At 38.2% G+C, this 27,037-nt stretch overlaps 1 protein-coding gene across 1 annotated transcript in view; it reads left to right on the forward strand.

Annotated features, from left to right (window-relative positions):
• The first annotated feature begins 1,874 nt into the window (after window positions 1-1,874).
• Window positions 1,875-27,037, forward strand: part of LOC138854531 (uncharacterized) — a 39,761-nt gene continuing 14,598 nt past the window's right edge. Inside the window, exon 1 of the mRNA XM_070098314.1 lies at window positions 1,875-2,876. Within this exon, the coding sequence (XP_069954415.1) occupies window positions 2,345-2,876 (532 nt within the window). The 5' untranslated portion in view covers window positions 1,875-2,344. The remainder of the gene's footprint in view (window positions 2,877-27,037) is intronic.

Here is a 27,037-nt window from a genome sequence, read left to right on the forward strand (position 1 = left end):
GTCTAGTTATTATCTTGTTATTGTCTAGTTATTATCTTGTTATTGTCTAGTTATTATCTTGTTATTGTCTAGTTATTATCTTGTTATTGTCTAGTTATTATCTTGTTATTGTCTAGTTATTATCTTGTTATTGTCCAGTTATTATCTTGTTATTGTCTAGTTATTATCTTGTTATTGTCTAGTTATTATCTTGTTATTATCTAGTTATTATCTTGTTATTTTCTAGTTATTATCTTGTTATTGTCTAGTTATTATCTTGTTATTGTCTAGTTATTATCTTGTTATTGTCTAGTTATTATCTCCCCTTACTTAACATTGTAATATATATTGGTTTTTATAAGAAAAAAAGTTATTTTTTTATTTGTATTTTGGAAAGCCAGTTTCCATAACATGAATTTCTTATTTGTTGACAGAAATATATATATAGATTTTTTTATTTATTTTTTCAGAAACGAAGACACGTCAATTGGTAGTCATTTTTTTTTTAGTTATTAAAAAATATTTCCCATTTATATACTGTGTAACATAATTCAAACATATTTATTAATGTACATTTGGTAATCACATTTCTCATTACCTTTATAAATCGTATTTTAACTATGTATTTTAGGTTGTTAATGCTAAGTTTAAATATACCACAAAAGATATATTGAAATTATTGACTACTTGGTTAAGATCTACACCAATATAATTCGTCTTATAATATATATTGGTCTCCATGATGCTAATAATAGACTTGTCATCAATGGTAATATAATTATAAATAAAAGACTGACTTTTTTTTATGCTGGTGGGTATTTTACACTATGTACGATAATTATACTTATGTGTACCTGTGGCTAAATAAACTTAATGTCTTACAAAATTGAGTAGATAAGAAATTCGTCAAATTAAGCCCTGTTGGGTATGGGGAGTAAGAGGATGGGTGACCACCACCACCTTGGGGAACCCCTGCTAGGCAGGGTCTTCCTCCCTGTAATAGAGAAGAATATGCAGGGAGATCAAGTTACCATTAGTCTCCCTGGTATGGGGTTTATAGTTTGCTGAGCCTCCGCTAGAGGCGTCATGACACCCGCGTAAAAGAAAATAAACAAAAAAAAACTCCCGCGTAAAAACCTCACACTGAAATTTTGGCGGCAATTTTGAAACGTGTGTGTGTGTGTGTGTGTGTGTACTCACCTATTTGTACTCACCTATTTGTGGTTGCAGGGGTCGAGTCATATCTCCTGGCCCCGCCTCTTCACTGATCGCTGTGTGTATGTGTGAGTTAGTTACCATTTTGTGTGTGTGTGTGTGTGTGTGTGTGTGTGTGTGTGTGTGTGTGTGTGTGTGTGTGAGAGAGAGAGAGAGAGAATAGTTGTATTTCTCCCTGGCTGCTAACACCATCACTGACACCAGCCAGACATGTCCATTTTATTCTATTTTTCTTGCCTGTGAGGCCATTTGTAATACGTTCTATGATATGGGCGGAGCATTAATGTAGCAGTGGTGTCATTCCTGCCTTTTATCTGACATTTACCACATTATGGACGGTGTTACATGAGTCAACAGGTGACGCAGCGCATTACAAATTCATTATGAAATGATTATACAGATACGTTTAAAAAATAAAGGGTAACTTAATGACGTAAAATAGAGGTGAATTAATGGAATATAATGGGTGAGTTGGGGATGTATGAGGCCGCTGCTGCGGCCAACAACTGGCAAGAGTCGGTTAGTTAATGTAGAGCTGCGGCGGCTGCGACTGCGGCGGCGGCGGCCGTTGAGGAGACTCAGTACCCGCGACTTTTGAAGGTTTGAAGTTAAATGTCCTCCTCCCTGGGATGTTATTAGTGCGCGCGGCTGTGACTCCAGCCTAGTAGATTGATACTCCTCGTGCAGTGTGGACCTTGCTCCTCCTGCTGCTGCTGCTAGTGCTACTGCTGGTCCTGCTAGTACTGCTGTTGATGCTGCTAGTACTACTGTTGATCCTGCTAGTACTACTGTTGATCCTGCTAGTACTACTGTTGATCCTGCTAGTACTACTGCTGGTCTTGCTAGTACTGCTGTTGATCCTGCTAGTACTACTGTTGATCCTGCTAGTACTACTGTTGATCCTGCTAGTACTACTGTTGGTCCTGCTAGTACTACTGTTGGTCCTGCTAGTACTACTGGTCCTGCTAGTACTACTGCTGGTCCTGCTAGTACTACTGCTGGTCCTGCTAGTACCGCTGTTGGACCTGCTAGAACCGCTGTTGGACCTGCTAGTACCACTGTTGGACCTGCTAGTACCGCTGTTGGACCTGCTAGTACCACTGTTGGCACTGCTAGTACTACCGCTGGTGTCCACTTTGTGGCTATTACAATGATATCTTACTCGCTGGACACTCCTCGCTCGCCCTCCAAGGCTGCGGACATCAGAATGTTCTTCAAAAAAACTTCAGCCAGAAGAGCTCTTTCTGAGCTCGGTGTTAACGACTCCAAGGCCAACTTGAGGATGGCCGAGGCTCTCTTCACCATCACCGCCGAACATTTCATGAAAAAATGGAATTTCGACCCTGTACGGTGCCGGCCGCTGCCGTCAGGACGCTACCAGTGGACACCAGCCAAACCTGTCAAGAAACACCGTCTGAGTCAAGCTTCTCAGAAGGAAATTCCTCAAGAAACAAGCCTGGGCGACCTCTCAACCTCGGCTTGTCAAGACACAGCCGACGTCTGCAGATTTCTAGGCCAGCCGGATGAAGAAAGCCGCTTTCAAGGTGATAATTTTGAAGATGTGAGGGAGATTGAATATGCTACAGCCCTGCCCACCGTCCATCAACTGCCTCTCACACCTCGTAAGACTCACAGAAGGAAGGAACCTCACACACCTAAAACACTACAGTGTAAAATCACTGGTAAGTAACACTGAACCATTTTCTTACTATCCTGGGTATTTTGCACTATTGTAATTTGTTCTTATGTGCACCTGTGCCTAAATAAACTTTCTTATCACTTCAGTTCTTCGCTACATCTGTAATAATGTAAGTTTTTTTAGGCACAGGTACAAATAATTACAATTATCAAACTGTAAATTATCCACCAGGATAAACCCCCCAAAAAGTCAGATAAAGTGACTTATTTTATTTATATTGTTGCTAATGTATTGTAGAAATGTTAAAACATGCAAATTTAAGCTGAATATCGCTTAATTATTTTGAACTGCAACACTTCACTAATTATATTAAGTATAGTGATAGATTGTGTTATATTAAGCATGGAGGTGATAGTTTGTTATATTAGGTATAGAGGTGATAGATTGTTAGGTACAGAGGTGATAGATTGTTATATTAGGTATAGAGGTGATAGATTGTTAGGTATAGAGGTGATAGATTGTGTTATATTAGGTATAGAGGTGCTAGATTGTTATGTTAGGTATAGATGTGATAGATTGTTATATTAGGTATAGAGGTGATAGATTGTTATATTAGGTATAGAGGTGATAGATTGTGTTATATTAGGTATAGAGGTGATAGATTGTTATATTAGGTATAGAGGTGATAGATTGTTAGGTATAGAGGTGATAGATTGTGTTATATTAGGTATAGAGGTGCTAGATTGTTATGTTAGGTATAGATGTGATAGATTGTTATATTAGGTATAGAGGTGATAGATTGTTATATTAGGTATAGAGGTGATAGATTGTTGTTAGGTATAGAGGTGATAGATTGTTATATTAGGTATAGAGGTGATAGATTGTTATATTAGGTATAGAGGTGATAGATTGTTATATTAGGTATAGAGGTGATAGATTGTTATATTAGGTATAGAGGTGATAGATTGTTGTTAGGTATAGAGGTGATAGATTATGTTATATTAGGTATAGAGGTGATAGATTGTTATATTAGGTATAGAGGTGATAGATTGTTATATTAGGTATAGAGGTGATAGATTGTTGTTAGGTATAGAGGTGATAGATTGTGTTATATTAGGTATAGAGGTGATAGATTGTTATATTAGGTATAGAGGTGATAGATTGTTATATTAGGTATAGAGGTGATAGATTGTTGTTAGGTATAGAGGTGATAGATTGTGTTATATTAGGTATAGAGGTGATAGATTGTTATATTAGGTATAGAGGTGATAGATTGTTGTTAGGTATAGAGGTGATAGATTTATATTAGGTATAGAGGTGATAGATTGTTAGGTATAGAAGTGATAAATTGTGTTATATTAGGTATAGAGGTGATAGATTGTTATATTAGGTATAGAGGTGATAGATTGTTATATTAGGTATAGAGGTGATAGATTGTTGTTAGGTATAGAGGTGATAGATTGTTTATATAGGTATAGAGGTATAGAGGTGATAGAGGTGATAGATTGTTATATTAGGTATAGAGGTGATAGATTGTTGTTAGGTATAGAGGTGATAGATTGTTGTTAGGTATAGAGGTGATAGATTGTTATATTAGGTATAGAGGTGATAGATTGCGTTATATTAAGTATGGAGGTGATAGATTGTGTGGTATAGAGGTGATAGATTGTTGTTAGGTATAGAGGTGATAGATTGTTATATTAGGTATAGAGGTGATAGATTGTTATATTAGGTATAGAGGTGATAGATTGCGTTATATTAAGTATGGAGGTGATAGATTGTGCTATATTAAGTGTAATGATAGGTTGTGTTATAAGTATAGAGGTGATAGATTGTGTTATGTTAAGTGTAGAGGTGATGGGTTGTGTTATATTAAGTATGGAGGTGATAGATTGTGTTATATTAAGGATGGAGGTGATAGATTGTGTTATATTAAGTATGGAGGTGATAGATTGTGTTATATTAAGGATGGAGGTGATAGATTGTGTATATATTAAGTATGGAGGTGATAGATTGTGTTATAAGTTAAGTATGGAGGTGATAGATTGTGTTATATTAAGTATGGAGGTGATAGATTGTGTTATATTAAGTATGGAGGTGATAGATTGTGTTATATTAAGTATGGAGGTGATAGATTGTGTTATATTAAGTATGGAGGTGATAGATTGTGTTATATTAAGTATGGAGGTGATAGATTGTGTTATATTAAGTATGGAGGTGATAGATTGTGTTATATTAAGTATGGAGGTGATAGATTGTGTTATATTAAGTATGGAGGTGATAGGTTGTGTTATATTAAGGATGGATGATAGAGGTGATAGGTGATTGTGTTATATTAAGTATGGAGGTGATAGATTGTGTTATATTAAGTATGGAGGTGATAGATTGTGTTATATTAAGTATGGAGGTGATAGATTGTGTTATATTAAGTATGGAGGTGATAGATTGTGTTGTGTTATATTAAGTATGGAGGTGATAGATTGTGTTATATTAAGTATGGAGGTGATAGATTGTGTTATATTAAGTATGGAGGTGATAGATTGTGTTATATTAAGTATGGAGGTGATAGATTGTGTTATATTAAGTATGGAGGTGATAGATTGTGTTATATTAAGTATGGAGGTGATAGATTGTGTTATATTAAGTATGGAGGTGATAGATTGTGTTATATTAAGTATGGAGGTGATAGATTGTGTTATATTAAGTATGGAGGTGATAGATTGTGTTATATTAAGTATGGAGGTATTAAGTATGGAGGTGATAGATTGTGTTATATTAAGTATGGAGGTGATAGATTGTGTTATATTAAGTATGGAGGTGGTAGATTGTGTTATATTAAGTGGAGGTGATAGATTGTGTGATGGAGGTGATTTGTGTTATATTAAGTATGGAGGTGATAGATTGTGTTATATTAAGTATGGAGGTGATAGATTGTAGTTATATTAAGTATGGAGGTGATAGACTGTGTTATGTTATATGGAGGTGATAGTTTGTGTTATATTAAGAGGTGATAGATTGTGTTATATTAAGTATGGAGGTGATAGATTGTATGGAGGTGATAGGTTGTGTTATATTAGTATGGAGGTGATAGATTGTGTTATATTAAGTATGGAGGTGATAGATTGTGTTATATTAAGTATGGAGGTGATAGATTGTGTTATATTAAGTATGGAGGTGATAGATTGTGTTATATTAAGTATGGAGGTGATAGATTGTGTTATATTAAGTATGGAGGTGATAGATTGTGTTATATTAAGTATGGAGGTGATAGATTGTGTTATATTAAGTATGGAGGTGATAGATTGTGTTATATTAAGTATGGAGGTGATAGGTTGTGTTATATTAAGTATGGAGGTGATAGATTGTGTTATATTAAGTATGGAGGTGATAGGTTGTGTTATATTAAGTATGGAGGTGATAGATTGTGTTATATTAAGTATGGAGGTGATAGGTTGTGTTATATTAAGTATGGAGGTGATAGATTGTGTTATATTAAGTATGGAGGTGATAGATTGTGTTATATTAAGTATGGAGGTGATAGGTTGTGTTATATTAAGTATGGAGGTGATAGATTGTGTTATATTAAGTATGGAGGTGATAGATTGTGTTATATTAAGTATGGAGGTGATAGGTTGTGTTATATTAAGTATGGAGGTGATAGATTGTGTTATATTAAGTATGGAGGTGATAGATTGTGTTATATTAAGTATGGAGGTGATAGGTTGTTATATTAAGTATGGAGGTGATAGATTGTGTTATATTAAGTATGGAGGTGATAGATTGTGTTATATTAAGTATGGAGGTGATAGATTGTGTTATATTAAGGATGGAGGTGATAGATTGTGTTATATTAAGTATGGAGGTGATAGATTGTGTTATATTAAGTATGGAGGTGATAGATTGTGTTATATTAAGTATGGAGGTGATAGATTGTGTTATATTAAGTATGGAGGTGATAGATTGTGTTATATTAAGTATGGAGGTGATAGGTTGTGTTATATTAAGTATGGAGGTGATAGATTGTGTTATATTAAGTATGGAGGTGATAGATTGTGTTATATTAAGTATGGAGGTGATAGACTGTGTTATGTTAAGTATGGAGGTGATAGTTTGTGTTGTGTGATATTGTGTTATATTAAGTATGGAGGTGATAGATTGTGTTATATTAAGTATGGAGGTGATAGATTGTGTTATATTAAGTATGGAGGTGATAGATTGTGTTATATTAAGTATGGAGGTGATAGATTGTGTTATATTAAGTATGGAGGTGATAGGTTGTGTTATATTAAGTATGGAGGTGATAGATTGTGTTATTAAGTATGGAGGTGATAGATTGTGTTATATTAAGTATGGAGGTGATAGATTTTGTTATAAGTATGGAGGTGATAGATTGTGTTATATTAAGTATGGAGGTGATAGATTGTGTTATATTAAGTATGGAGGTGATAGGTTGTGTTATATTAAGTATGGAGGTGATAGATTGTGTTATATTAAGTATGGAGGTGATAGATTTTGTTATAATAAGTATGGAGGTGATAGATTGTGTTATATTAAGTATGGAGGTGATAGGTTGTGTTATATTAAGTATGGAGGTGATAGATTGTGTTGTTTTATTTTCTTACCGTCAATTTATTTAATAAGGCGGCTGAAATATTTTCCCTATTTTAATCATGTTACGTCAATTATTTAGTCCAAATTATTGTGGCTGACACTAATAGTAATGCATAAAGAAACCCTAAATCCTTAAGGGTTAACGAATGCCTTGGTAATGGGAGGTAATCAGGTTTAATCCAAGGAAACTGAAGTGTTTCCTTGTTTCAGGAATCCTTCAACATCATACTTCCGCTCCTTTCAAAAGTTGACCTTTTAAAAACGTTAGATATTAAAAAATAATGTTAATTTAAGGTTATATGCACTGCAAGTGTATTTATATACTAATACACGGAGTTTAATCAATAATTTATACATTAAGTTATAGTATTCTTGACTGGTGGTGTAGAGTAGTGGATAGATTTTAAACCTCATTAACCAGTCATTATTTTGAGACACAAACTATTGGATATATTGATCAAAGAAAATTTTATGCTCATGGCTTTCTTTGTATATAACAATTATATATATATATATATAATTTATATATATATATATATAATTATATATATATATATATATATATATATATATATATATATATATATATATATATATATATATATATATATATATATATATATATATATATATATATATATATACTACACTTTGTATACTACACAAATAAAAATTCTGAATGTTTATTATTTCTATAAGGGTCGTAATAATTAAGCTTAATAGTTAAAAATAATTATTTAATCTAGAATATCCCAAAAACACTTTATTAGTTTTTTTTATATTATATTCAAAGATATTTTTGTCATCTGCAGTCATATATATATATATATATATATATATATATATATATATATATATATATATATATATATATATATATATATATATATATATATATATATATATATATATATATATATATATATATATATATATATATATATATATATATATATATATATATATATATAAACGTTACAAAATTCAAAAATAAAATTGCAGAAATTACAAGACATAAGCACCTAGTATGTTATACAAAAATTAATTTAAATCAAAGTACACTACTGTACTGTTCTTGTTTCCCGGTCAACCTTAACTACTATTACCGTTAAGACAGTGCAGTGCACGATATAAACCCTCCATATACACTAACGCTATATATTATATATATATATGTCGTGCCGAATAGGCAGAACTTGTGATCTTGGCTTAAATAGCAACGCTCATCTTGCCATATAGGACAAGTGAAAATTTGTGTATACAATAATTTTGCACAAATTATTCTGAACCTAACGAAAAAAATATATTTGTGTTTGTTTAGTACTAAATTATTGTAAACGTATTTAAAATATATTTAGTTGGGTTAGGCTAAAATAAATTGAGCTTGTTATAATAAGGTTAGGTAAGTTTTCTAAGATTCTTTTGGTGCAAAATTAAAATTTTTTACATTAACAGTAATGAAAAAATATATCTAATCGTATAAGAGAAAATTTCAGAAAGGACTTAATATATATATATATATATATATATATATATATATATATATATATATATATATATATATATATATATATATATATATATATATATATATATATATATATATATATATATATATATATATATATATATTATATGGGTGGTAGTCACACCATACCCATCCTGTGGGTGGTAGTCACCATACCCATCCTGTGGGTGGTAGTCACCATACCCATCCTGTGGGTGGTAGTCAAAAGATTACAGAGGTACATAATAGGTCCAGGAAATGGGCCCCAAAGTTTTGGTAGCTGAACGAGGGTGAATGAGGCTTTAGATCTCAAAGCTATAATTCGTAAGATAGTTGAAGATTAATGTCTACTAATGCTAATAGTATTATTGTTGACGTCATGAGACTAGTCAAGTAGCAGTGATTATATTTATAATATGGAATATCATAAATATTTTACATTGGTATAAAATTGTACATTGGCTGCATATACATTTTAAACATTCCACAATGGTATATTATGTAGAATTGACTTTATATTATTCGAAGTTCTTTTAAAATTAAGATATAATATAGCATTCTATTCTTCCATTTACGACCAGAAGTTCACCCTCGGCTATCTATGTCCATTGTTAGAGTTAAACTTACAAGTTAACAGCAGTGATCGTACATCAGTTTTTTAAAGTCAGTCAGTCATCCCAGGTATACTATATTCTACCCCAGGATGCCACCCACCCCATTCTGATAACACTTGTATACCCGTAAGATTTAAATAATAAGATGTTACAAAGACTTTAGTCAAATAAGTTATGGTGGGTAATTTATACTATGAATGATTATTGTGATTATGTGTACCTGTACCTATATAAACTTACCCATTCGCCTCGATCCGCTCAAGATTGATCCTATTTTGGTTGTAATCTATAGTCTGAACCGCCAAGCTATAAGTCACATCTTTCTGAGTTAAGGGATCTGTCGAGTTCTATATAAATATTAGGCTTCTCCAGATGTCCATTACTTATCTTTACGTAATTTTCCTTTATAGTGAGAGTGAAGGAAGCCTCGTCTGTCATAACTAGCCATGATTGTAACCTTTCTAACTTGTTCAGCTATCATAAGTAAGTAAGTTTATTCAGGTATACACAAATACAGTTACATAGAATTATCGTACATAGCAGCATATGTGTAGAGAACCTGGGATAACCCAAAAAAGTCAGAGTGACTTATTTCCATTGGGGTCCAGTCCCTGGACCCATTTGGTACCTCTGTAATGTTTTGACTTCCACCCACAGGATGGGTATGGTGGTGACTACCACCCACAGGATGGGTATGAGGTGACTACCACCCACAGGATGGGTATGGGGTACACAGTAAAGATATTAGACTCATATTAGGCCACAATGTTGATATTCTCAACTAAGCTCAACACAGATCGCCTCATTTCTACCCAAGTTGCTTCATATTTTGCTTGTTTCTTCTACACGAAGTTCATTATTATTATAGGGAGGCGCTAAATCCGTACGGGTTATTCGGCGCTTGGGGAATGGGTTGTATTAAAACTCAAGAGAGGGTAGCCGAATTCCTTGGATCAAGAACCCTTCAGTAGCCTCTAGGAAGGAGTGTTGTGATGACCCAGACACCATAACCTAGCACGTTATTTATTTATCAGTTTGACATTATATGTTCATGGAGGGAGCGCTAAACTCGTAGGGAACATAGAGACCCTGGGGGAAATGGAAGGCAGTCAGGTTCGATCCAAGGAAGGTCAGGTGCAATTCCTTGGATCAAGAACCCCCCTCCCCTCCCTGGCATCAAGGAATCATCCTTAAGAGGTCAAGCTTAATATAACTAATAAAAAACCAATACATGTATATTCTACATAACACACTACAATAAGTTGAAAAAAGCCTATTATAGTATGCGCTGATTTTCTGGCCAAAAAAATGACTTGACTTAAAATACTAATTAATACTAAAACCTTTGATATAAACTATGACTTAACAGTAACTGAGGCTGCTGGACTGTTTAAGTTTAATTTAACATTGTTAACTGAAGAAATACTAATCTTCACTGATTTTGCAGTTTTAGTTGATATATTATGCAATCATAGTCAACAGGTGCTCTCAAAATATGCAAAACAACCACTGAAAAAATATTGAAATTACAAGCTCTTAGAATTTATAAATACATGTATATATATTATACATGTATATATATTATACATGTATATATATTATACATGTATATATATACATGTATATATATTATACATGTATATATATTATATACACGCCTGCATACAAAATAACCTTCATATTATTTAGATAAGATATTTGTAGCACAACATTGTTATATTCAACTTCAACACATTAAGAACTCATAAAGGAAATAATTATTATTTTCTTTTAGTGATGGGACGGTATCAATAAAATTTTGCCTATATCGAAAATATGAAAATTTTCCAAATGTTTAGTAATATTAGGCTTGAATAATAATATTCTGCACTATACTCGTCGTGTGAGTGCCATGTAATTTCTGCTGTATACATCACTGAAACAGCTATCCAACTATCCTGTGAGATGTGTACCTTTGATGAGTTCCGAGTTTTTCTATTCCTGGAGCCCGGCCATAGGCCAGGCTCGTCTGGGGCTTGCCTGGTCAGCTAGGCTGTTGCTGCTGCTGGTCCGCTGTTTACAAGTGAACAAAAGTAACTTAACCTCATTTAAATAAGGTCATCCACACAATGCTAGTTCCAGTTCTTATTAAAACAAGAATGAGGGTCAGGTATATAGGCAGTTTCACACGCAATGAAAACCTGTTTACTAAGATACTAGAGAGAGACAATATTTAGATTTTGCATGTATGACTTAAATGTTTTAAACACACTTAGGTACATTAAAAGTATATCATACAAATTTAACCTAGGATAACTATTACAGAAAAAAATATTTATAACCCTCTTATATCCTGGATGACATAGAGTCGACCAGGATAACTTAGGATAACTTACACTACCATCCATGCTTCAGGATAGCCCTCGGCAACTGATGCAAAAACTCAAGTCAAGAAGTGTGTATAGCAATAGGATTTTTTTTTCTGTACTGTATATAGTTGTTTTGGCACCGTCCATTATCCGCCTTAATTGAAGAACAAGGAGACGAAATATTAACAGTTAAATTACGTTTGGAACATTAATAGTGTACTTTGAAAATATATACATTTAATTACTCAACAATATTTTCCCAAATTCCCTTCAAGGCGGTGCAGGGATGCTAGGGAAGGGCTCTTCATCCAAGGAATTGAAATTATCCCTTTTTCTCTCAGATCAAATTATGATTTTCTACCATTCCCAGTAGGTTGCATGACCTAGTGGTGACTTAGTGTTTCTTGAAGGGAATAATAATTCAGGTTAATTATAAGACCACTAACAGTATCCCGTACCGTCTAGGCAGTGTGTATATGCTGTACCGTCTAGGAAGTGTGTATATACTGTACCATTTAGGCAGTGTGTATATAAGTGAAGGCAGTCAAAAAGTGTTGAGTGTCTTCTGGAATAATTTTAATGTACGTGAGTCACTTATAATGTTAAAGTTCGGTAGAAACAATGGTAAATTAACGCGATATTTATTAATACAACGTTTCGCTCACCAGGAGGGGGGGGGACGTTAAGTATATGTTAGGTTAGATATATGAAACGTTTGGCATACACAGTAGGCTTCTTCAGCCAGATACAGAAGAGTTAGCAGAAGCAGTAGAGATGTGAAGACGATGTCATCAGTCCATGATCTTTGAAGACGTAGTGTTGAGGTGGTCAGTCCCTCAGCCTGGAGAAGAGTCTTGTTCCATAGTCTGGAACATTGTTCCACATTATATATATATATATATATATATATATATATATATATATATATATATATATATATATATATATATATATATATATATACACACACTAATGTACATACACATATATTCATGTTTATTCAAGTGTTTTGTAAGAAGTGAGGTATAAGTGAAGTTCGTCATCATGGATGAAATAGTTCTTGAACGCAAAAATCTTATCACAGTTTTGGCCTTCTTCACTCTGAACTACATCGTGACTACATCGTGACAACAACAGTGTACCAGACTACATCGTGACAACAACAGTGTACCAGACTACATCGTGACAACAACAGTGTACCAGACTACATCGTGACAACAACAGTGTACCAGACTACATCGTGACAGCAGCAGTGTACCAGACTACATCATGACAGCAGCAGTGTACCAGACTACATCATGACAGCAACAATGTACCAGACTACATCATGACAGCAGCAGTGTACCAGACTACATCATGACAGCAACAATGTACCAGACTACATCATGACAGCAGCAGTGTACCAGACTACATCATGACAGCAACAATGTACCAGACTACATCATGACAGCAACAATGTACCAGACTACATCATGACAACAACAGTGTGCCAGACTACATAATGACAGCAACAATGTACCAGACTACATCATGACAGCAACAATGTACCAGACTACATCATGACAGCAACAATGTACCAGACTACATCATGACAGCAGCAGTGTACCAGACTACATCGTGACAGCAGCAGTGTACCAGACTACATCATGACAGCAGCAGTGTACCAGACTACATCATGACAGCAACAATGTACCAGACTACATCATGACAGCAACAGTGTACCAGACTACATCATGACAGCAGCAGTGTACCAGACTACATCATGACAGCAACAATGTACCAGACTACATCATGCCAGCAACAATGTACCAGACTACATCATGACAACAACAGTGTGCCAGACTACATCATGACAGCAACAATGTACCAGACTACATCATGACAGCAACAATGTACCAGACTACATCATGACAGCAGCAGTGTACCAGACTACATCATGACAACAACAATGTACCAGACTACATCATGACAGCAGCAGTGTACCAGACTACATCATGACAGCAACAATGTACCAGACTACATCATGACAGCAACAATGTACCAGACTACATCATGACAGCAACAATGTACCAGACTACATCATGACAGCAGCAGTGTACCAGACTACATCATGACAACAACAATGTACCAGACTACATCATGACAGGAGCAGTGTAGCAGACTACATCATGACAGCAACAGTGTGCCAGACTACATGACAGCAACAATGTACCAGACTACATCATGACAACAACAGTGTACCAGACTACATCATGACAGCAACAATGTACCAGACTACATCATGACAACAACAATGTGCCAGACTACATCGTGACAGCAACAATGTACCAGACTACATCATGACAACAACAATGTACCAGACTACATCATAACAGCAACAGTGTACCAGACTACATCATGACAGCAACAGTGTACCAGACTACATCATAACAGCAACAGTGTACCAGACTACATCATGACAACAACAATGTACCAGACTACATCGTGACAGCAGCAGTGTACCAGACTACATCATGACTGCAGCAGTGTACCAGACTACATCATGACAACAACAATGTACCAGACTACATCGTGACAGCAGCAGTGTACCAGACTACATCATGACTGCAGCAGTGTACCACACTACATCATGACAACAACAATGTACCAGACTACATCATGACAGCAGCAGTGTACCAGACTACATCATGACAGCAACAATGTACCAGACTACATCATGACAACAACAATGTACCAGACTACATCATGACAACAACAATGTACCAGACTACATCATGACAGCAACAATGTACCAGACTACATCATGACAGCAACAATGTACCAGACTACATCATGACAACAACAATGTACCAGACTACATCATGACAACAACAATGTACCAGACTACATCATGACAACAACAATGTACCAGACTACATCATGACAGCAACAATGTACCAGACTACATCATGACAACAACAATGTACCAGACTACATCATGACAGCAACAATGTACCAGACTACATCATGACAACAACAATGTACCAGACTACATCATGACAACAACAATGTACCAGACTACATCATGACAGCAACAGTGTACCAGACTACATCATGACAGCAGCAGTGTACCAGACTACATCATGACAGCAACAGTGTACCAGACTACATCATGACAGCAACAATGTACCAGACTACATCATGACAACAACAATGTACCAGACTACATCATGACAGCAACAATGTACCAGACTACATCATGACAACAACAATGTACCAGACTACATCATGACAGCAACAATGTACCAGACTACATCATGACAACAACAATGTACCAGACTACATCGTGACAACAACAATGTACCAGACTACATCATGACAACAACAATGTACCAGACTACATCATGACAACAACAATGTACCAGACTACATCATGACAACAACAATGTACCAGACTACATCATGACAGCAACAGTGTACCAGACTACATCATGACAGCAGCAGTGTACCAGACTACATCATGACAGCAACAGTGTACCAGACTACATCATGACAGCAACAATGTACCAGACTACATCATGACAACAACAATGTACCAGACTACATCATGACAGCAGTAGTGTACCAGACTACATCATGACAACAACAATGTACCAGACTACATCATGCCAGCAACAATGTACCAGACTACATCATGACAGCAACAATGTACCAGACTACATCATGACAGCAGTAGTGTACCAGACTACATCATGACAAAAACAATGTACCAGACTACATCATGACAGCAACAATGTACCAGACTACATCATGACAGCAACAGTGTACCAGACTACATCATGACAGCAACAGTACCAGACTACATCATGACAGCAACAATGTACCAGACTACATCATGATAGCAACAGTGTACCAGACTACATCATGACAGCAACAATGTACCAGACTACATCATGACAGCAACAGTGTACCAGACTACATCATGACAGCAACAATGTACCAGACTACATCATGACAGCAACAACGTACCAGACTACATCATGACAGCAACAGTGTATCAGACTACATCATGACAGCAACAATGTACCAGACTACATCATGACAACAACAATGTACCAGACTACATCATGACAGCAACAGTGTACCAGACTACATCATGACAGCAACAGTGTACCAGACTACATCATGACAACAACAATGTACCAGACTACATCATGACAGCAACAGTGTACCAGACTACATCATGACAGCAACAATGTACCAGACTACATCATGACAGCAACAATGTACCAGACTACATCATGACAGCAACAATGTACCAGACTACATCGTGACAGCAGCAGTGTGCCAGACTACATCATGACAGCAACAGTGTACCAGACTACATCATGACAGCAGTAGTGTACCAGACTACATCATGACAACAACAATGTACCAGACTACATCGTGACAGCAGCAGTGTACCAGACTACATCATGACAACAACAATGTACCAGACTACATCATGACAGCAGTAGTGTACCAGACTACATCATGACAAAAACAATGTACCAGACTACATCATGACAGCAACAATGTACCAGACTACATCATGACAGCAACAGTGTACCAGACTACATCATGACAGCAACAGTGTACCAGACTACATCATGACAGCAACAATGTACCAGACTACATCATGATAGCAACAGTGTACCAGACTACATCATGACAGCAACAATGTACCAGACTACATCATGACAGCAACAGTGTACCAGACTACATCATGACAGCAACAATGTACCAGACTACATCATGACAGCAACAACGTACCAGACTACATCATGACAGCAACAGTGTATCAGACTACATCATGACAGCAACAATGTACCAGACTACATCATGACAACAACAATGTACCAGACTACATCATGACAGCAACAGTGTACCAGACTACATCATGACAGCAACAGTGTACCAGACTACATCATGACAACAACAATGTACCAGACTACATCATGACAGCAACAGTGTACCAGACTACATCATGACAGCAACAATGTACCAGACTACATCATGACAGCAACAATGTACCAGACTACATCGTGACAGCAGCAGTGTGCCAGACTACATCATGACAGCAACAGTGTACCAGACTACATCATGACAGCAGTAGTGTACCAGACTACATCATGACAACAACAATGTACCAGACTACATCGTGACAGCAGCAGTGTACCAGACTACATCATGACAACAACAATGTACCAGACTACATCATGACAGCAGTAGTGTACCAGACTACATCATGACAGCAGTAGTGTACCAGACTACATCATGACAGCAACAATGTACCAGACTACATCATGACAGCAACAATGTACCAGACTACATCGTGACAGCAGCAGTGTACCAGACTACATCATGACAGCAGTAGTGTACCAGACTACATCATGACAGCAGTAGTGTACCAGACTACATCATGACAGCAGTAGTGTACCAGACTACATCATGACAACAACAATGTACCAGACTACATCGTGACAGCAGTAGTGTACCAGACTACATCATGACAGCAACAATGTACCAGACTACATCGTGACAGCAGTAGTGTACCAGACTACATCATGACAGCAGTAGTGTACCAGACTACATCATGACAACAACAATGTACCAGACTACATCATGACAGCAACAATGTACCAGACTACATCATGACAACAACAATGTACCAGACTACATCATGACAGCAGTAGTGTACCAGACTACATCATGACAACAACAATGTACCAGACTACATCATGACAGCAGTAGTGTACCAGACTACATCATGACAGCAGTAGTGTACCAGACTACATCATGACAGCAACAGTGCCAGACTACATCATGACAACAACAATGTACCAGACTACATCATGACAGCAACAGTGTGCCAGACTACATCATGACAACAACAATGTACCAGACTACATCATGACAGCAGTAGTGTACCAGACTACATCATGACAGCAACAGTGTGCCAGACTACATCATGACAACAACAATGTACCAGACTACATCATGACAGCAACAGTGTACCAGACTACATCATGACAGCAACAGTGTACCAGACTACATCATGACAGCAACAATGTACCAGACTACATCATGATAGCAACAGTGTACCAGACTACATCATGACAGCAACAATGTACCAGACTACATCATGACAGCAACAGTGTACCAGACTACATCATGACAGCAACAATGTACCAGACTACATCATGACAGCAACAACGTACCAGACTACATCATGACAGCAACAGTGTATCAGACTACATCATGACAGCAACAATGTACCAGACTACATCATGACAACAACAATGTACCAGACTACATCATGACAGCAACAATGTACCAGACTACATCATGACAGCAACAATGTACCAGACTACATCATGACAGCAACAATGTACCAGACTACATCATGACAGCAACAATGTACCAGACTACATCGTGACAGCAGCAGTGTGCCAGACTACATCATGACAGCAACAGTGTACCAGACTACATCATGACAGCAGTAGTGTACCAGACTACATCATGACAACAACAATGTACCAGACTACATCGTGACAGCAGCAGTGTACCAGACTACATCATGACAACAACAATGTACCGGACTACATCATGACAGCAGTAGTGTACCAGACTACATCATGACAGCAGTAGTGTACCAGACTACATCATGACAGCAACAATGTACCAGACTACATCATGACAGCAACAATGTACCAGACTACATCGTGACAGCAGCAGTGTACCAGACTACATCATGACAGCAGTAGTGTACCAGACTACATCATGACAGCAGTAGTGTACCAGACTACATCATGATAACAACAATGTACCAGACTACATCGTGACAGCAGTAGTGTACCAGACTACATCATGACAGCAACAATGTACCAGACTACATCGTGACAGCAGTAGTGTACCAGACTACATCATGACAGCAGTAGTGTACCAGACTACATCATGACAACAACAATGTACCAGACTACATCATGACAGCAACAATGTACCAGACTACATCATGACAACAACAATGTACCAGACTACATCATGACAGCAGTAGTGTACCAGACTACATCATGACAACAACAATGTACCAGACTACATCATGACAGCAGTAGTGTACCAGACTACATCATGACAGCAACAGTGTGCCAGACTACATCATGACAACAACAATGTACCAGACTACATCATGACAGCAACAGTGTGCCAGACTACATCATGACAACAACAATGTACCAGACTACATCATGACAGCAGTAGTGTACCAGACTACATCATGACAGCAACAGTGTGCCAGACTACATCATGACAACAACAATGTACCAGACTACATCATGACAGCAACAGTGTACCAGACTACATCATGACAGCAACAGTGTACCAGACTACATCATGACAGCAACAGTGTACCAGACTACATCATGACAACAACAGTGTATCAGACTACATCATGACAGCAACAATGTACCAGACTACATCATGACAGCAACAATGTACCAGACTACATCATGACAACAACAATGTACCAGACTACATCATGACAGCAGTAGTGTACCAGACTACATCATGACAGCAACAGTGTGCCAGACTACATCATGACAACAACAATGTACCAGACTACATCATGACAGCAACAGTGTGCCAGACTACATCATGACAACAACAATGTACCAGACTACATCATGACAGCAGTAGTGTACCAGACTACATCATGACAGCAACAGTGTGCCAGACTACATCATGACAACAACAATGTACCAGACTACATCATGACAGCAACAGTGTACCAGACTACATCATGACAGCAACAGTGTACCAGACTACATCATGACAACAACAATGTACCAGACTACATCATGACAGCAGTAGTGTACCAGACTACATCATGACAGCAGTAGTGTACCAGACTACATCATGACAGCAACAATGTACCAGACTACATCATGACAGCAACAATGTACCAGACTACATCGTGACAGCAGCAGTGTACCAGACTACATCATGACAGCAGTAGTGTACCAGACTACATCATGACAGCAGTAGTGTACCAGACTACATCATGACAGCAGTAGTGTACCAGACTACATCATGACAACAACAATGTACCAGACTACATCGTGACAGCAGTAGTGTACCAGACTACATCATGACAGCAACAATGTACCAGACTACATCGTGACAGCAGTAGTGTACCAGACTACATCATGACAGCAGTAGTGTACCAGACTACATCATGACAACAACAATGTACCAGACTACATCATGACAGCAACAATGTACCAGACTACATCATGACAACAACAATGTACCAGACTACATCATGACAGCAGTAGTGTACCAGACTACATCATGACAACAACAATGTACCAGACTACATCATGACAGCAGTAGTGTACCAGACTACATCATGACAGCAGTAGTGTACCAGACTACATCATGACAGCAACAGTGCCAGACTACATCATGACAACAACAATGTACCAGATTACATCATGACAGCAACAGTGTGCCAGACTACATCATGACAACAACAATGTACCAGACTACATCATGACAGCAGTAGTGTACCAGACTACATCATGACAGCAACAGTGTGCCAGACTACATCATGACAACAACAATGTACCAGACTACATCATGACAGCAACAGTGTACCAGACTACATCATGACAGCAACAGTGTACCAGACTACATCATGACAGCAACAATGTACCAGACTACATCATGATAGCAACAGTGTACCAGACTACATCATGACAGCAACAATGTACCAGACTACATCATGACAGCAACAGTGTACCAGACTACATCATGACAGCAACAATGTACCAGACTACATCATGACAGCAACAACGTACCAGACTACATCATGACAGCAACAGTGTATCAGACTACATCATGACAGCAACAATGTACCAGACTACATCATGACAACAACAATGTACCAGACTACATCATGACAGCAACAGTGTACCAGACTACATCATGACAGCAACAGTGTACCAGACTACATCATGACAACAACAATGTACCAGACTACATCATGACAGCAACAGTGTACCAGACTACATCATGACAGCAACAATGTACCAGACTACATCATGACAGCAACAATGTACCAGACTACATCATGACAGCAACAATGTACCAGACTACATCGTGACAGCAGCAGTGTGCCAGACTACATCATGACAGCAACAGTGTACCAGACTACATCATGACAGCAGTAGTGTACCAGACTACATCATGACAACAACAATGTACCAGACTACATCGTGACAGCAGCAGTGTACCAGACTACATCATGACAACAACAATGTACCGGACTACATCATGACAGCAGTAGTGTACCAGACTACATCATGACAGCAGTAGTGTACCAGACTACATCATGACAGCAACAATGTACCAGACTACATCATGACAGCAACAATGTACCAGACTACATCGTGACAGCAGCAGTGTACCAGACTACATCATGACAGCAGTAGTGTACCAGACTACATCATGACAGCAGTAGTGTACCAGACTACATCATGATAACAACAATGTACCAGACTACATCGTGACAGCAGTAGTGTACCAGACTACATCATGACAGCAACAATGTACCAGACTACATCGTGACAGCAGTAGTGTACCAGACTACATCATGACAGCAGTAGTGTACCAGACTACATCATGACAACAACAATGTACCAGACTACATCATGACAGCAACAATGTACCAGACTACATCATGACAACAACAATGTACCAGACTACATCATGACAGCAGTAGTGTACCAGACTACATCATGACAACAACAATGTACCAGACTACATCATGACAGCAGTAGTGTACCAGACTACATCATGACAGCAACAGTGTGCCAGACTACATCATGACAACAACAATGTACCAGACTACATCATGACAGCAACAGTGTGCCAGACTACATCATGACAACAACAATGTACCAGACTACATCATGACAGCAGTAGTGTACCAGACTACATCATGACAGCAACAGTGTGCCAGACTACATCATGACAACAACAATGTACCAGACTACATCATGACAGCAACAGTGTACCAGACTACATCATGACAGCAACAGTGTACCAGACTACATCATGACAGCAACAGTGTACCAGACTACATCATGACAACAACAGTGTATCAGACTACATCATGACAGCAACAATGTACCAGACTACATCATGACAGCAACAATGTACCAGACTACATCATGACAACAACAATGTACCAGACTACATCATGACAGCAGTAGTGTACCAGACTACATCATGACAGCAACAGTGTGCCAGACTACATCATGACAACAACAATGTACCAGACTACATCATGACAGCAACAGTGTGCCAGACTACATCATGACAACAACAATGTACCAGACTACATCATGACAGCAGTAGTGTACCAGACTACATCATGACAGCAACAGTGTGCCAGACTACATCATGACAACAACAATGTACCAGACTACATCATGACAGCAACAGTGTACCAGACTACATCATGACAGCAACAGTGTACCAGACTACATCATGACAACAACAGTGTATCAGACTACATCATGACAGCAACAATGTACCAGACTACATCATGACAGCAACAGTGTACCAGACTACATCATGACAGCAGCAGTGTACCAGACTACATCATGACAACAACAATGTACCAGACTACATCATGACAGCAACAGTGTACCAGACTACATCATGACAGCAACAGTGTACCAGACTACATCATGACAGCAACAGTGTACCAGACTACATCATGACAGCAACAGTGTACCAGACTACATCATGACAGCAACAATGTACCAGACTACATCATGACAGCAACAGTGTACCAGACTACATCATGACAGCAACAGTGTACCAGACTACATCATGACAACAACAATGTACCAGACTACATCATGACAGCAACAGTGTGCCAGACTACATCATGACAACAACAATGTACCAGACTACATCATGACAGCAGTAGTGTACCAGACTACATCATGACAGCAACAGTGTGCCAGACTACATCATGACAACAACAATGTACCAGACTACATCATGACAGCAACAGTGTACCAGACTACATCATGACAGCAACAGTGTACCAGACTACATCATGACAGCAACAGTGTACCAGACTACATCATGACAACAACAGTGTATCAGACTACATCATGACAGCAACAATGTACCAGACTACATCATGACAGCAACAATGTACCAGACTACATCATGACAACAACAATGTACCAGACTACATCATGACAGCAGTAGTGTACCAGACTACATCATGACAGCAACAGTGTGCCAGACTACATCATGACAACAACAATGTACCAGACTACATCATGACAGCAACAGTGTGCCAGACTACATCATGACAACAACAATGTACCAGACTACATCATGACAGCAGTAGTGTACCAGACTACATCATGACAGCAACAGTGTGCCAGACTACATCATGACAACAACAATGTACCAGACTACATCATGACAGCAACAGTGTACCAGACTACATCATGACAGCAACAGTGTACCAGACTACATCATGACAACAACAGTGTATCAGACTACATCATGACAGCAACAATGTACCAGACTACATCATGACAGCAACAGTGTACCAGACTACATCATGACAGCAGCAGTGTACCAGACTACATCATGACAACAACAATGTACCAGACTACATCATGACAGCAACAGTGTACCAGACTACATCATGACAGCAACAGTGTACGAGACTACATCATGACAGCAACAGTGTACCAGACTACATCATGACAGCAACAGTGTACCAGACTACATCATGACAGCAACAATGTACCAGACTACATCATGACAGCAACAGTGTACCAGACTACATCATGACAGCAACAGTGTACCAGACTACATCATGACAGCAACAGTGTACCAGACTACATCATGACAGCAACAATGTACCAGACTACATCATGACAGCAACATTGTACCAGACTACATCATGACAGCAACAGTGTACCAGACTACATCATGACAGCAACAGTGTACCAGACTACATCATGACAGCAACAATGTACCAGACTACATCATGACAGCAACAGTGTACCAGACTACATCATGACAGCAACAGTGTACCAGACTACATCATGACAGCAACAGTGTACCAGACTACATCATGACAGCAACAGTGTACCAGACTACATCATGACAGCAACAATGTACCAGACTACATCATGACAGCAACAGTGTACCAGACTACATCATGACAGCAACAGTGTACCAGACTACATCATGACAGCAACAGTGTACCAGACTACATCATGACAGCAACAGTGTACCAGACTACATCGTGACAACAACAATGTACCAGACTACATCATGACAACAACAATGTACCAGACTACATCATGACAACAACAATTTACCAGACTACATCATGACAGCAACAGTGTGCCAGACTACATCATGACAGCAACAGTGTACCAGACTACATCATGACAGCAACAGTGTGCCAGACTACATCATGACAGCAACAGTGTGCCAGACTACATCATGGCAACAACAATGTACCAGACTACATCATGACAGCAACAGTGTACCAGACTACATCATGACAGCAACAGTGTGCCAGACTACATCATGACAGCAACAGTGTACCAGACTACATCATGGCAACAACAATGTACCAGACTACATCATGACAGCAACAGTGTGCCAGACTACTGCTGCCAGATTTAATATTATGCAGTGTTGAATTTCTGAGACTAGCAGTATGGACGTGATAATATCGAAAATTGGAGAAGTGGAGGTTTGTGGAGTTAGTGTATATACCTGGAGGATTGTGTAGTATATACCTGGATGGTTTGTGGAGTTAGTATATATACCTGGAGGATTGTGTAGTATATACCTGGAGGGTTTGTGGAGTTAGTGTATATACCTGGACGATTGTGTAGTATATACCTGGAGGGTTTGTGGAGTTAGTATGTACCTGGAGGATTTTGTGGTATATACCTGGAGGGTTTGTGGAGTTAGTATATATACCTGGAGAGTTTGTGGAGTTAGTATGTATACCTGGAGGTTTGTGGAGTTAGTATATATGCCTGGAGGATTGTGTAGTATATATACCTGGAGGATTGTGGAGTAGTATATTCCTGGAGGGTTTGTGGAGTTAGTATGTATACCTGGAGGATTGTGGAGTTAGTATATATACCTGGAGGGTTTGTGGTGTTAGAATATACCTGGAGGGTTTGTGGTTAGTATATATACCTGAAGGGTTTGTGGAGTTAGTATATATGGAGGGTTTGTGGAGTTGGTATATACCTGGAGGTTTGTGGAGGTAGTATATATACCTAGAGGGTTTGCGGAGTTAGTATATACCTGAATGTTTGTGGAGTTAGTGTAATACCTGGAGGGTTTGCGGAGTTAGTATATACCTGGAGGTTTGTGGAGGTAGTATATATACCTAGAGGGTTTGTGGAGTTAGTATATACACCTGCAGGCTTGCGGAGTTAGTATATAAGTACCTGGAGGGTTGTGGAGTTAGTATATACCTGGAGGGTTGTGGAGTTAGTATATACTTGGAGGGTTGTGGAGTTAGTATATACCTTTAGGGTTGTGGAGTTAGTACATACTTGGAGGGTTGTGGAGTTAGTATATACCTGGAGGTTTGTGGAGTAAGTATATACCTGAAGGTTTGTGGAGTTAGTATATACCTGGAGGCTTGTAGAGTTAGTATATACCTGAAGGTTTGTAGAGTTAGTATATACCTGGAGGCTTGTAGAGTTAATATATACCTGGAGGCTTGTAGAGTTAGTATATACTTTGAGGGGTTGTAGAGTTAGTATATACCTGGAGACTTGTGGAGTTAGTATATACTTTGAGGGGTTGTAGAGTTAGTATATACCTGGAGACTTGTGGCGTTAGTATATACTTTGAGGGGTTGTAGAGTTTGTATATACCTGGAGACTTGTGGAGTTAGTATATACTTTGAGGGGTTGTAGAGTTAGTATATACCTGGAGACTTGTGGAGTTAGTATATACTTTGAGGGGTTGTAGAGTTAGTATATACCTGGAGACTTGTGGAGTTAGTATATACTTTGAGGGGTTGTAGAGTTAGTATATACTTTGAGGGGTTGTAGAGTTAGTATATACCTGGAGACTTGTGGAGTTAGTATATACTTTGAGGGGTTGTAGAGTTAGTATATACCTGGAGACTTGTGGAGTTAGTATATACTTTGAGGGGTTGTAGAGTTAGTATATACCTGGAGACTTGTGGAGTTAGTATATACTTTGAGGGGTTGTGGATGTGTTGAGGTGTATTTTTACCAGCCTATTTGCAATTGCAGGGGTCTAGTCACAGCTCCATGTGAGCAGTTATGTTTGTTGAGTTGTATTTATTCCCGCCTATTTATAGTTGCAGGGGTCGATTCACAGCTCCTGGTGAGTAGGTATGTGTTGTAGGAATGTGTTGATAATGCGGGGAATAATGTGAATGTTCCAGCGTGTGGTGGCAGTGACTTAATGTTGCATCATGCACATGCAACGTGAGCCTGCTTGTTGTCTGCCTGCTGACCTCACACACACACACACACACACACACACACACACACACACTGTACGTAAGTGCACAAAGGTATAAATTATCGTAAACTTAATTACTGTGTGCAGCTTCGAAAAATGAGAAAGGGGGGGGGGGTGTTGTAACATCTTTGCACACATACACCTACACGTACATACCTACACGCACACGTACACACCACTGCAGGAATGTGGTTCAAGGGCACTGCAGACAGTGGTTGCTTATGCCCCCCACACGCACACAAACACGTGTACATGCACGCATATGCACACATAATACATGCTAGCATAGATACGGACACACGCACATGCATGGAAATAAATCACATAAAGCGCTGGTGTATCCTGGGTGTATATCTGCATAATGTACCATATGTGTAATATTGGCACGTGTTTTATTAAGACACCTGCTGTACATGTTCACCTAGCAGTACCTGGGTGTTAGTCACCTTACACCTGCTGTACATGTTCACTTAGCAGTACCTGGGTGTTAGTCACCTTACACCTGCTGTACATGTTCACTTAGCAG

The sequence above is a fragment of the Cherax quadricarinatus genome, chromosome 62, assembly GCF_038502225.1.
Source record: "Cherax quadricarinatus isolate ZL_2023a chromosome 62, ASM3850222v1, whole genome shotgun sequence".
Classification (NCBI taxonomy): domain Eukaryota; kingdom Metazoa; phylum Arthropoda; class Malacostraca; order Decapoda; family Parastacidae; genus Cherax; species Cherax quadricarinatus.